This window comes from Nelumbo nucifera, chromosome 4, assembly GCF_055504915.1.
Source record: "Nelumbo nucifera cultivar China Antique chromosome 4, China Antique-T2T, whole genome shotgun sequence".
NCBI classification, from domain to species: Eukaryota; Viridiplantae; Streptophyta; class Magnoliopsida; order Proteales; family Nelumbonaceae; genus Nelumbo; species Nelumbo nucifera.
This window is the reverse complement of record NC_142652.1, coordinates 55,326,400-55,341,789: the sequence shown is the minus strand read 5'-3', so window position 1 is coordinate 55,341,789 and position 15,390 is coordinate 55,326,400. Positions and strand designations below refer to the sequence as shown.

Genomic DNA, 15,390 nt, shown 5'->3' with positions numbered 1-15,390 from the left:
GATATTTAGCTTCGGCACTTGATCTAGCAACTACATTTTGCTTCTTACTGCACCATGTAACCAGGTTCCCTCCCACAAATGTACAATATCCTGAAGTTGATTTTCTGTCCCCAACAGAACCGGCCCAATCTGCATCAGTATAAGCTTCAATTTCAATTTTATTGTTTTTTCTGAATAGAATTCCCTTTCCTGGGCAAGTCTTCAAGTATCTAAGAATCCTTTGAATTGCTTTCATATGAGGGATCTTTGGAGAGTGCATGAACTGACTGACAACATGCACAACATAAGCAATATCTGGACGAGTGAGAGATAAATATATCAGCTTCCCTACCAATTTTTGGTATCTCTCTCTATCACAATAGTCCTCCCCTACTGATTTCTGTAGGCCATGATTCTGTTCTATTGGAGTATCTGCTGGTCTACACCCTATCATGCCTGTCTCCTCTAGGAGGTCAAGAACATACTTCCGCTAACATATGTAGATCCCCTCTCTTGACCTAGCAACTTCAATCCCAAGAAAATATCTCAAATGACCCAATTCTTTGATCTCAAATTCAGAAGCTAAAAACTCCTTCAGTCTTTTGATCTCTTCCAAGTCATTCCCGATAATCACCATATCATCCACATAAACAATGAGTGCTGTAAGTTTGCTATCCTGTCTCCTTTATGAACAAGGTATGGTCTGCACCACTTTGAGTGTACCCCACTTTCTTCATGGCCCCACAAAGCCTCTCAAACCATGCACGAGGAGACTACTTTAAACCATATAATGCTTTCCTCAGTTTACACACCTTTCTATCAAAGTCATAGCCTGGTGGAGGTTCCATAAATACCTCTTCATGAAGGTGACCATTTAGGAAGGCATTCTTCACATCCAGCTGATGAAGTTCCCATGAAAAATTTGTTGCTAATGACAATAGAACCCGAATTGTGTTGAGCTTTGCTACTGGGGCAAAGGTTTCTTTGTAGTCAATCCCTTCTTTTTGAGTAAACCCCTTTGCCACAAGCCTAGCCTTGTACCTCTCAATGGACCCGTCCTCCCTATGCTTTACAGTAAACACCCACTTGCACCCGACAGTGCTCTTCCCCTCTGGTAGATTCACTGATTCCCAAGTTCTTGCTTTCATTAGGGCTTTCATCTCTTCATTCATAGCTTCTTTCCACCTTGGATCAGACATGGCCTCTGAGTACCTAGAAGGAACATGTACAGAGGAAAGAGCAGACACAAATGAGTGATAGGCTGGAGATAAATGTGATTAAGAAACAAAATCAGCAATGGGATGCTGAGTGGTGCAAGAACGGATAGGCTTACGGAGAGCAATAGGAAGATCCAAATTAGAAGTATGTGTGTTGGAATTACCTTGGATTGCAGAGACAGATTGATCTGAGTCCAACTGGTTGCTGTCATGAGTTTGAGGTCCCTTTTTCCTTTTGTTGTAGGTGATTCGTATCTCTTTCTGTTCCCTACTGGAGCCTTCAGGGATATTTGCAGTATCAGGAGAGGTAACTGACACAGTGGGAGCCTCACTAGGCTGACCCGGGATGCCACGACTAGGAGTAGAAGAAGAGGATGGAAGCCCGAGGCAGATAGGGGAAGAAAAAAGGAGGGAGAATGAGAATCCTCTTCCATCCCACTAGTCTCCCCCTGAATAGGATTATGAGAAGAATGAAAATAGGGTTGAGACTCAAAAAAGGCCACATCTCTGGTGACATACTTTCTCTTGGAGATAGGATCATAACACTTGTAACCCTTTTGTGTAGGAGAATACCCCAAAAATATTCCTTTCGTAGCCCTAGGATCTAACTTGGTCTTCTTTGGATCCTTCACATGTATAAAACATATACAACCAAAGACCCGTGGAGGAAGAGGAAAGTCAGGAAGAGTAGGACACAGAACAGAGAAAAGGGGTTTTCATACCCAACACCTTAGATGGCATCCGATTTATCAAATATGATGTAGTAAGTATAGCTTGAGACCAGTATTGCTTGGGAACCTTGTGCTGGAATAGTAAGGCTCGAGCTGTCTCCAATAGATGTCTATTCTTGCACTCAACAACCCCATTCTGCTGAGGGGTATTAGCACAGGATGATTGATGTAACATGCCAGCATCTTCCATGAATAAGTTCAAGGATTTTTCAAAATATTCAGTAGCATTATCTGACCGGAATTGCTTAATGCTCTTATCAAATTGTGTTTCAATCATTTTCCAAAATGCCATAGTTATCCGTGGCACTTCATCTCTTCCTTTTAACAGGTAGATCCATGTGCATTGAGTAGTGGTCAATAAAACTGATAAAGTAACGAAAGCCATCAATAGAAACAATAGGTGAAGGGCCCCAAACGTCAGAATGAACCAAATCAAAAGGAGTTCGAATTTCATTACTGGAAATTGGATAAATAGTTCTACATTGTTTTGACATTTGACATACTTCACAAACTAGACTCTGACTTGAAGTGCCCTTAAACAATTCAGGAAACAACATTTCTAATGAAGAGAAAGGTAAATGACCTAGCCTACCATGCCACAGATGCAACCTAGCTATTGACTCTGCACTCTCCGGACTACTAGCAGTAGATGCTTGTAAGGCTGAACCGATGTCTGCATCAAAATAGTAGAGGCCTTCATACTCATGACCGCTCCCAATCGTTCTCCTCGTCAATCTGTTCTGAAAGACACACTGAGTAGGAAAAAAGGTTATACTATAGTTCAAATTTTTGGTAAGTTTTGAAATAGACAAAAGATTTGAGGTGAGACTGGGAACATGTAGAACTGATTTAAGAGAGGTCCTTGCTTAGGTCAACCACCCCTTTTCCAGAGATGGTGGAGAAAGACCCGTCAACAACTCTCATCTTATTCTGACCAGATAACAATTGATATGAAGAGAATAAGGAGGACATATGTGTCATGTGGTCAGTTGCACTGGAATCAATGACACAATAAGTAGAATCAATAGAACTAGTTGCACTAAAGGCAGAGACTATACCTGATCTGGCAAGAGAGGTGGAAGCAAAAGAATTACTCCTTAGACGGGCTAAAGCTCGGCTAAGGACCTCTACCTCACTAGCAGTGAAGCCCAAGGCACCGGCTCCAGAGGAATCATCTACCTGCCCCTTGGGAGAAGAAGCCATTGTTGGTATACTCTGTGAGTTGTCACCATTGTTACTAGTGACAAGGTTCTCACTTGCCGCATGACCCTTCTGTTGCTTCTTGTCCTTTCTCAATGCAGCTGGCTTCAGGTGAGGATACAGGACCCAACACTTTTCTTTTACATGTCTCTCACCCCCACAATGAGTGCACTTAAGATGCTTCTTGTCTGGATGTCTGTTTCCCTTAGTGGAAATCAGGGCTGAATGTTCACCAAATTGTTCGGCTGGTTGAATCTGAGAGTCAACTTGCATCTCCTTTCTCCTGACTTCTTCATTCCTTACCAGATAATAAACATGATGTAACTCGAGCAGTTCATCTCTTCCTAGAATTTGTGACCTTATGCCCTCATACACTGGGTCCAAGCCAGCCAAGAACTTAAAGGCTCTGCTCTCTTCAATCTGCTTATCATGTCTCTCCTTGTCCCTGGTATTTTCCCAGTCCAAAATCAAGTGATGGTCAAGTTCTTCCCAAAGTCCTTCCAGAGTTGCAAAATATGTTGCAACTATCATATTCCCTTGCCTTAAGGCAGCAATGTCTTGATTCAATATGTAGATTCTAGCTTATTTTTCTTCTGTCCATAGGTTTTAGACACTTTTTCCCAAATCTTGGCTGCTGTGGGAAAGTGTTGAACAGTCCTGGCAACTCGTGGAGTCATAGAGGCAAGCAGCCAGGACATAACTGTGGCATTCTCCTTGCGCCACACTGCATACTCCGCACTGCCAACTTCAGGTTCCTTCTTACTCCCATCTAAGTAGCCTGTGAGATCACGGGAAGTAATAAAAAGCATTGCAGAAACAGACCACTCCCTGAAGTTCATCCAGCAACACACTTGTAATCTGCAAGCTGTGCAGATTCGGGTTTTCCAGATTTGAAGACCTCCCACCAGGTCTGATATCCCTAGAAGAGACCTCTCCGGATATTGAAGACATCTTGGCTGCAGACTGTGTAGATAACACTGTTTCAGACTAGCCAAAGTGTTCACAGTGCTGAAAAAAAAAGACTAGTTGCAGTATTGAAGAAGGTTCTGACAACTCGCAAAACTGGTTCAGACTTGCCGAGACTGTCACATTCTGAAGTAGTTCAGTTACAGCAGCAAATAAGGTGTTTTGTGAGCTGGTAACCGACCTGAAGCTGAGAGCTCTCCACCACAGCACTATGCAGACTTCTCTTGGGCTTCGATTACTGCAACTGTAGAGAGTGTTCCCCCCTACGGCCAATACTAGGACTGCTGAAATCAGTCCTCAATCTAGGTCTGTCCTATACAGACCTCTCTTAGCAGCCGAATGGCTACTCACTACTAGAAACAGTGTAGTAGGACGTCAACTTCTGGGTCTTACTTCCCTTGTGCCCTACAACCAAGGGAAACCCTAGGTTCGAACCTTATATTGTTCTCCTGCAACCCTAGGGTTTCACCGCAGCAACCAAGATAAAAAAAGAAAGAAAGACAGCAAGAGAGAGGAGATGGCGTCGGCTGTAACCAGGAAATTGCTTAATGCTCTAATACCATGTAAGCTGAAATGTTGTAGCCGAAGTAGTAGAAAGGAGGAGACCAAGAGGTGCTGAGAATGTCGAACTGCTTAACCCAGTCGACAGTACTATCATTTATATTAGATTACAGTACAATGTTACAGGAAATGTCTGGAATGCCCCTGATTAGTGATGGGACACCCAGAATATTTAAAACACCAAATAAACTTAGGCCCATTAACACAGGCCCAGTATACAACTTAAACACAAATACAGGCTAATAAGAACACTTGTCAGCTGAACCATCAATACATAAAACCCTTCAACCTAACAATGGGAAACAGACCCTGCTGGATCAACACGAAGGGCATGTGTATTGGTGAACCAATCATAAATTCCGATTTGGAATCTTTTATCTAAATACCATAAGACAGGAAATTTATGATTGGTTGACCAACACATGCCCTAATTAGTGAAATTAATTTGGTGTTAAATAGTAGGTTGGTATATAACTGATGTTTAGTGTTTCTTTACTGCATTTGCTCTAATTAGTTTTTCATTCTGAACTTCTAATAGTTTGGTCTTCTCCCAATCATTCCATATTACATAAATTAGGATAAATTTTCACCTTTTTTTGCATTTAATCCTATTAGTCCATTTTTCCAACATTGCTTCTTGGTTTTGAGATAGAGTTATTCTTATCAAATTTAATTTTCATTTCAGATTAGTGTGTTGGTGGTTAGAATTAGCTTTCTGAATATGTCTTGATTGATTTTAGTTTGATTAATTCATTATTAGCTCCTCCTTTCCTATCTTTAATTATTTCTCTTGATTACTTGTTTATGAGTTGGTGTATGTGGTTCATTTCTCAATAGAAGCAAGTCCAAAACTGTTAAAATTTTAACTTGAGAACCTAACGAAATAGAGGCTGATTTAATACCGGGCGTGTGTGGGGTGCTAATGCCTTCCCATAAGGTACCCTGTCCTACAGATTTAGATTCTTGGGTTTATATTGGGCAAATTGCCAAAAGAGGAAAACTATTTTTGGTTAAATTGGGTTTTGCTAAGCTCCCATTTTCTATAAACTTAGGTGGATACCCCCACTTTGACTTGTTATCCACATTTCCGAATCTTCATTTGAGAGGAGCCTAACCATTTAACACTCCTGCTCAAGCACTGAAGTGATTTTAGCAACTAGAGAAAATGTTTCATCAAAATCTATATGCTGTAAGTCTGTGTGAACTGTGAACCCTTTAGCTACAAGTCTTGCCTTCTCAAGAGTTCCATTCCATCTGGTTGAAACTTCATATCTACACCCACTGACGTCTCACTACTTTCTTACCAGAAGAAGAGGAACAAGCACCCGAATTCCATTTTAGTGTAAGGCTGACGTTTCTTTTTCCATAGCTGTCTTCCACATAGGATCAGTTTGCATATACTTAGTAGTAGGAGTTGCAGACAGATATGAGATAAAAGCATGGGCTGAATGAGACAGTGAATCATAGGAAACAAAAATGGCATAAAGGATGGACAATCCAAGATCTCTTGGCCTTTCTTAGGCTGTGTTTGGTTTGAAAGAAAAGGTATGAAAAGGGAAAGGTAAGGAAACCTATACACTTTCCTCTCGCTACCTTTTCTTCCAAACCAAACAGTCTTATTGTAAACTTGTGTGATATGGCTTGGGTGAAAGAATCTATACTAATAAAAGTGCGAATGAGGAGGTATTGGCTTCTGGAATTTTTCTTTACTGAAATGCCCCATCTCTTGAATTTAGTTCATCTCCATTAAAAGGGTAGAAAGTGTAATTAAAAGAATACCATTAAGTACATTCAATTACCTCTCATCAAGTCTCACATTTAAGTCATTAAATAAATCACATTCTATATTATTGGATCCAACATTTATACTTTTGTTTATCATCATTAAATTCCACTAAAAAATCCATACACAATAATTATTAATAGAATGAAATTTTATATTTTTAAAATACACAGAAATGAAATCATATTTTTCATCTTGGTGGTGGGTAAGTAGTTCAACCAATTGGGTCAAATGGAGAATTTCATGATGTCATAAATAAATAATACAAATTTAAAAATATAAAAAATACTTTTGTTTATCATCATTAAATTCCACTAATAAATGCATACACAATAATTATTAATAGAATGGAATTTTATATTTTTAAAATAAACCTAGAAATGAAATCATATTTTCCATCTAGGTCATGGGTAAGTACTTCAACCATTTAGGTCAAATGAATAATTTCATGATATCATAAATAAATAATACAAATTTAGAAATATAAAAAATACAAAAACTATAGAAAAAAGTTTGAAAAAAATTGGACACATTTCTATTATTATATATTTGTCATATTAAAAAATAACTATGATAAAATAGACATAATTTGATTAATGATGGACATCAAATATACAACTTAAAACCGATGGAAAATTAAACCGTCTTCCTATCTAGGGAATGGGTTAGTGGTTCAACCTTTCAAGTCAAATAGGTTAATTCATGATGCATAATTAAAAATATATTTTTTTTAAAAATAGAATAGTACAAAAAATATGAAATAATTTTGGGCACATCTATAATATTATATACTAATAATATAAACAAAAATAAGTATGATAAATAATAATTATTTTATCAATGATATAAATGAAATGCAAAATTTAAAACCGGTTTGATGTAAGAATTACTTCTATCGATGATGAAAATAGAATACATGATTTAAAATCAGCCAAAAAAGCAAAATGGTTTTTCCATCCAAGTGGTGGATTGGTGGTTAAACTATCCATGTCAAATGAATGTTATTATTAAATAATAAAATACATAAAATTCTAGAAAATGTAGAAATTTGTTGATAATTTTGGATACATTCTATAATATTATATATTCATCATATAAAAAAGTGTGATTAATGAGAATTATTTTCATTAATGATAGAAATGGGTAAAAATTAGGATAAAAAATAAAGAGCATTAATGTCTTACACGTGACCCGACTAACCATGTCAAATGGTTTAATAATTTAATTAGCTAGGTCATCGTAGGCAAGTGGTTTGGTAGGGATGCAAACAAATCAGATCAGATTTGATTCGAATTTGATCTGACCTATAGATTCAATTGGATCTCATAAATATTGATTCGAATCCGAATCCAAATCCGAATCCGATCAAGATGTTAGATATTTGAATTTGATACGATCTGATTTAATTTTTTAAAAAAGTAATAAATTATTTAAAAAAAAAGAAAAACATAATAGTTGAAATAAAAAAACAAAAAATATAAGTATTTCTTCAACTATTTCCATCATATAAAAAGTTTACAAAAATGCAATATAAATAACATATTTATAAATAAATAATAAATAACATATATATTATATATAAATAATTGATTTGACCACAACATTAAAAACCAATATTCAAACAATATATTGGAATTGCATTTCCTCTTGGTAAATAAGTAATTTTTATTATCTCATAAATTAAATATTAAAAATGAAAATATAGGATTTTTTATAAATTTTATAGAAAAATATGAACATGCATTGATATTATATATTCTTCATATTAAACAAAAAATGTTTGAAAAATAAAAATTATTGTTAGTAAAGATATAAATGACTAAAATACAAAGAAAAAAATGAATTAATGTCTTAATCATAGTCCATTAATTAATGTCTTAATCATAGTCCATTTTCCTGGTTAAATAGGTTAATGGTTTCATTTGGTTGCTTACTATTATCATCATCATTTGATATTGCCACGTGTACGTACACTTTTACTGGTCATATGAAGAGGATGAAGAGGAAGAGGACATAGAGAAATAAGGTTGCAGATTCATGAAAAGTGACATCAGTACTAACAAAGTGAGATACCCTTTCTCTGTCTTGTAGCATCCCATAAATACACATTTCATAGAACGGGGTTCACATTTATCAAGATATTAGAATCAAACAAGTGAACAAAACATACACATCCTAATCTATGTGGATGGAACAACTACATAGAAGGGGAGAGAACAAATTATGGAATCTTATTTCCTAACACAGATAAAGTCATCCTGTTAATAAGATAACATACAGTGGGAACACCATCACTCCAATATTTGTTTGGAACACTCATTTGAATAATAGGAAGAGCTCTAGTCACTTCTAAAAAGATGGTGATTTGTACATTTTGCTACACCATTTTGTTGTGGTATATGAACATAATATGTTTGAGCACAAATAGTGATGCCAAACTGAGTTATTATTTCCATAAAAAATGTTTGAAAATAGAAAACAGCTCAAATCTTTCATCAAATATATAACAAGTGACTAGACAAGGACCCCATAGATCAGAAATTCAGAACGAACAAGTTGAAATGATTTAGACACATGACTCTCAAAGCCCCATGGAGGAAATGGTGCCTGATGATGCTTGCTGAATTGGCATGCCTCACAATCAATGGAAGGAACTGATTGAAAAGCTGGAAACAAAACACGCGAACTCTTAATGACGGATGAACCAATTGGCAAATGAGCTAGAACGATGTATCTGCAGACAATAAAGACTATCCATTCACCATCAAGATAATAAAGACCACTTGACTCAAGCCCTCCACTAATCTGCCTCTTCATCTTTTATGTCTTGTAAAACGCAACAAGAGGGATATTATATTAGTGTCTGTAAGTTTACTCATTAACAGAGGTTAAATGGAAATTGAGAAACATAAGATACTGAAAATACTGAAGACAAAAATAGTTGAGGTGTAGAGCAAATTTGTCCAACTCCAGATACATGCCAGACTTGGCAAACAGAAGGCAGGTGGAGCCAGTACCTGATGCATGTGCAAGAGTAAGCAATGGAAGATGTTGGTGCAGTAACTACCAATAAAGCATGCTCTTTCGAAATTGTCATCGTCTCACATTCAGATTGTTAGGAACTCATACATGACTGCCAAGGGGCAGATGAGGTGTCATCATGATATGAGACCTAATTTACATAACTCCCAGGTCTCGTAAGCAGCCTAGAAACGTCAACCATGTGTCCTCACGATTATAATATGTACAGACACGTACACCATGTAAATCTCTTCAATAATCAATCATGTTCTCATCCAAACAATAGGTGCAAAATCTGGTATTCGTGGTTCCACCACACTCACGACCAGCCACTATAATAGGATTACCTCGACCACTAGATGCATGTCCACCTCTATGACTACTAAGACCCCCACAGCCAACACTTCCATAAACTGCCAATGCAGATTGATCTACCGTGGGTGTTGGATGATTCTCTGATAATTTTGCCCTCTGAAGTCAAGAGAAAACCTCCTAGACTCCTAGTCCTCCAAACAAGGCAACTCAGGGCTGCCTAAGATCAAACCAACTCATACTCCGATTTAATCATAGAAAGAAGCTTTGCAACACATGAATCCTTCATCTGATTCTCCATAACTGTAATATTTGAGGAAATGAGTTGATAAATATTAAATTCTTCACATAGACCCATCATTTCAGAATAGTAATCTTCCAAAGATCTATTTCCCTGCTGTAAGAAAAAAATAGATTGAAAAATTTTATTCCTGTTGACCTTACTGGTTGAACTGTTGAACCATCAGTAGGTATGTATTTATTTTTTTTCTTTTTCTTGTATGTTTAGTCAATAATTCTCACTTCTCACACTTTTTTTTTTTTATTTTTGTTTAATAGAATATGATGAATGTATAATTAATTAAAGACATCCAATTATTTTTACATATTTCTGTAATTTTTATATTTTTGTATATAGCTTATGCATTATTTATTGTATTTACACTATAGGGTTGACCTGTTTGATCCAAAATTCCAAATGGTTGAACTGCCACTCATGAAAAAGTACTTGGGTCGTCTTTTAAAACGATTACTAAAACACTGTAATACAAAATATAGAAAAACAAAATCTTTAAGTTTCATACCATATCCATTTAGTTGGATTATATCTTCACAAAATTTGTCCTCACACCATCCTCAACAATCCGAACATCTCCGTACTTGTATGTTTTCATTAATGGAAGATATTCTCAATAATGCATGCCTGAAGTATTGTGAGGACGAAATCCAGATTTCATGTTTGCAGGTTGATGACTAACTTCTTAATCATTGCTTACTTTATACTTAATTCTGGTTTCTTGTCATTAGCATAATGTTTCTCTTTTGCCACTGTTGTTAGTAAAGTATACATCAATTTCTGATGATGCCTGCTTTAAATCCCACAGCCTCCAGAGGTATGGAATGGTGGCGTTGGGTTCGTATCCAAGGAAATGATTAAGACCCACTGCCCACTACCAGCAGCTGATGTCCAGGTAGATTAAACTATCTACATTGACTCAATATCTTACTATGCACCGATTCGGATTCAGACCATTATTTACATTATTATGTATATAAAATTTAGTGCTGAACTTTAATCCCATTATTTGCAGATTTTGAGGTGTGGCCCACCACCCATGAACAAGGCCATGGCTGCACACCTTGAAGAACTTGGTTACACTTCAGAGATGCAGTTCCAGTTCTAAATTTTTTGCCTCTCATTGCCTATTTATCTCTTGCATGGAAGTCATTAAACAAGAGACGTCTAAATTTTCCATGCTCCTAAAAACAACTCTTTAATTTGAAACAGTTGTAGTACGTTTTTTTCTTTAACCACTTGAGAAGTGACTAAGCATTTTTCATATATATGACTGCATCTCGAACAAGGATAAAAAAAAATAGTTACGTATCGGCTTGTATCGGTCGGTCAATATGTATCGTATTGGGACCTTCCTAATACGCTCCTACGGGTCAGGACCTGGTTTAGAGGGTAGTTAGGACTTAAACTAGCCCTCTGAACCAAAACCAAAAAAAATAAGAAATACTTGAAAAAAGGGACGATACCGGCCGGCACGTAGGCATATCGGCCAGTATCGATACTTTGAACCTTGCCCTCCAACACTATGAAGTCCATGAATATGGGACTCTAATCAGAACACCTCGGAAAAACCCTTGTGACCTGGCCTCTTGTGTGAATCTGGATCTTGCAATCATATCTTGGGCCTTGAAGATGAGATATCTCTTGGTCAGTAGAGCTGCTAGATTTAATGGAAAATTAGATTTGAAGTAACTTAAATCAACATTCATTAAAAGAGAGGAGGGTATAAAATGCAATTAGAGTTTATGATGTAATTTGGGTTTTTTTTTTTTTTGGTATTTTTGGGTAAGGTCGTGATCAAGGATATTTTCACTCCATTTTTAGATTAGAAATTTATAATATTTAACATATATTAACAAGTTTTAATAAATCTTTTAAAGCAAAGTTTTCAAAATATCTACATTTCAATGGCAATAGCACTTCTATTCTATGTTTTAGGAGTTACTAGCAAGATTTCTTAATCAATTAGGATTCATGAGCTATATTATGCAGATACGACGGTAGTGGTGTATTTTTTTTTTTTAGTTTTTTTTTTTGAATCTGGTTTAGAGGGGCTGGTTTAAGGTTTGTTCACCCTCTGAATCAGTTGAGACTCCGAAACACTCCCTGTAGGGGAGTATCAGGAAGCTCCCGATATGATATGTATTGATACTTTAAACCTTGAAAATAATCGATTCCTCGCTCCTAATCCTGAAGATTGTGGTTGTTGGTTTCTTCTCACTTACCATTGCATGTAAGGTTAAAGGTCCTTCTACTCTCAAGTCTCACCCCCTGAGTTACTTTTATTTATCCACCATGATTGAAAAGCTGGTGATGTGGAGGAACCACCATTTGTAGGCGAACGTGTTGGACTGAAACTTGTTTGGATTGTGATGATGTGTTGCATTCTTTTTTAATCTACAGTAGTTGTAAGTTCATTGTTGGCAGTTGGAGAATGGTGAGCATCAGAGTAGGGGATCACAAGATTCACAAGTCACAACCTTGATCATTGCTAGAGCTCCAAAGAGTAACTCATTGTTCACTAAAGTTTGAATAGAGATCTAAATGAAAGGTGAAATAGGTGACTAGATTCATCTCTGGAGCTTCTATAGGATTTGTTATTAGTGCATTAGTAGGTTGGTGGTGTTGAACACAAGGTTCAAAATATCGATATGTCCAATACGTCAGTAGGGGTGTATCGGGCAAACCGATACTGCTTTTTGTTGTGTTTTTTTTTTCGCAACCAGTTCAGAGGGGCCGGTTTAGGACTCCTCCACTCCTTGAACCGATCGGACCCCGATACACTCATACCCACTGTAAGGGTGTATCGGAAGGGTCATAGAATGATATATATTGATCAATATGAGCTGATACATGTCGATATTTTGAACCTTGGTTGAACAGTAATGGCTCTACTGAATTGAGATGGCAGGTTTGAACAGTGGCTTGGATACCCTGCTTTGTCTCCATTGATCAAAAGAGTTGCTGGTTTGAGACACGAGACTTTGGGACTTGATGAGTGGTGGTTATGATAGATTTGGTGAAGGAAATGTCAATATAAAAGAATTATAATATGAAGAAAGGAAACCTAATATTTAAGCTAAGAGAGCAGATTCGACGAATGACTAAGAGGTGTCCACCTGCCAGACAAATGAGAAAGCCTTTAGGATGAACCTTTTGGCTTCGATACCATAAAAGATTTCAGAAAAAAAGGTGAATAAATTGCATTTAATGAATTGAGAATTACATTCAATATCTATAGACTATTGACTAAGAGGTCCTAATTCAATTGGGAATCTACCAATTGAACTTTGAAGTGATAAAACAGTTTGCTACTTTAAACTTTAGCTTAAAGGCTGAAGTTCAAGAACCAAGAAAGGAAAATACAAAGGTTGTAGAAAGCTTCACTGGTGTGACCAATAATTTTAACAAGATGCTTGGTAACCCCTAGGAATCCCAATCCTAGAACCAAGTTTGAAAGGGGTTTAACCTCTAAACAAACAAGTAAAATTTGCACATCTCTAGAAGAGGGCATGTTTCTCATTATTACCATTTAGAAGAAATTCCCGATGATCCAATAGTTTCTTGGAGAGTTAAAAAGAAGCAACTAATTTACAATGACCCATGATAAAGATGGGGACCATATTACATACTTGATTGATTGTTGCAAGGAAGATAGTTGGAGTTGGTTCAGTCTAGAACTAGGGGTGGATTCGAGTCGAGTCGAGCCAAATAGCTAGTTATTTGAGCTCATTTCGCTAAGACAGTATGAGGCTCGAGCTAAAGACTTGAGATCGAGTTCGGCTTGAGTCAAAAGTTCATAAGCTCGAGCTCGGCAGGATTCAAGTTTGATCATGAGTCAAATGCTTTATAAAAGTAAAGAAAATATATAAAAAATTTATTTTTATTTGATATTTAAAAATTAATAATTAGTTGTTATTATTATAATATATAAAAATAAAAGTATTATATATAATATATATGTAGAAGCTCGATTAGGCTCGCGACCCTACGAGCCAAGCATTATTAGGCTCGAGCTCAGCTCGATTAACAAATGAACCTGTAAATTGGGCTCGAAACTCAATTTAAACTAAACCGAGTTGTGCGTTTTCACGATCTGAACTCGAATAGCTCATGAAAAACTCGGCTCGTTGCCACCCCTATCTAGAACTCTTCTACCTCTTATAGATAACGTCTTACTTGTAGATGAGCTTAAGCGTTATTCAACTTTGTGACAAAATTATAAGGTTTCAAATAGCACTTAGTCAACCCCTAATCGTTACTCGAAAAAGTCTTAGCTTGGTGGCTTAATCAATAGTTAGTCTTTGCAGGCATAAATATTTAATCGCCATTGGCGGGTATTGCACACCGCCCATCTCTATACGGGTGGGGCACAGGGCAGCAAAAAAAGTGGCCCAGCCTGCGCAGCTCTAGCGTCTTCAAGCAGCGAAGGAAGAAAAGAATGGCATAACTCTACTAAGAAGGATGTGGCATAGCAATTAATTCTAGTAGGCTCTAGAGTAAACAATGTTTGTGTTGTTGATTTTGCAAAAATAGAAAGTAATAATGTATGATGCTTAGCTATTTTGGAAAAAAAATACTTGTTATGACAAAGGAGATTAGGCCATTCTAGAATGGATTAAATAAATAACTTGGCTAAGAACAATCTAGTGGAAGGTCTTCTCAAATTAAAATTCTCTAAAGATAAAATTTGTGAAGCATGTCAATTTGGTAAACAAATTAAAATATCTTCCAAATGAAAGAAGCACTTGTTCACATCAAGGCCTCTTCAACTACTTCATTAGATCTTTTTGGACCCATGAAGACTATTAGTTTAGGAGGCAAGTCATATGTATTAGTAATAATTGCTGATTTCTCTAGATACACATGGATATTATTTCTAAGCCATAAAAGTGATACAATAAAACCAATGTTTTTAACCTGTCGTTGACCCAGTCGGTCGAACTGTCACCTGGCCAAGATTTTGGGTTGGTTCAATCAAGACTCCTTAGATAGTCAAAAACCATTGACTTGGTCAAGAACCGTTTGACTGTTGACCCGTTTGACTCAGTGACTGGGTTGCAGGTTGCACATTGAATAGATGCAAACTTTTGGAGGCCATGACTTTGCACTCCAATGTCCGATTGGGGTGATTTTTTTTTTATTTTGGGTAACTTTTTAAGACCTATGCATTCCAATGTGACGTAGGCGCCTTGCCCTGCTATTTTTACGAAAATACCTCTTTTTTGGTCTAAAATTGCAATTTTTAATATTTTATAAATAAAAATTTGAATTAAAAAATATATATTAAGTATAAAATAATACATATAACATATGTAAAATATA

The 15,390-nt window shown here is 36.5% G+C and overlaps 1 protein-coding gene across 2 annotated transcripts in view; it reads left to right on the top strand.

Moving 5' to 3' along the window:
• Positions 1-11,333, top strand: part of CBR (NADH:cytochrome B5 reductase 1) — a 36,038-nt gene extending 24,705 nt beyond the window's left edge. For both annotated transcript variants that reach the window (XM_010276618.3, XM_010276617.2), the window contains 2 exons: positions 10,874-10,960; positions 11,081-11,333. In XM_010276618.3, the coding sequence (XP_010274920.1) occupies positions 10,874-10,960; positions 11,081-11,173 (180 nt within the window). In that variant the 3' untranslated portion in view covers positions 11,174-11,333. The remainder of the gene's footprint in view (positions 1-10,873; positions 10,961-11,080) is intronic.
• Positions 11,334-15,390: the final 4,057 nt, after the last annotated feature.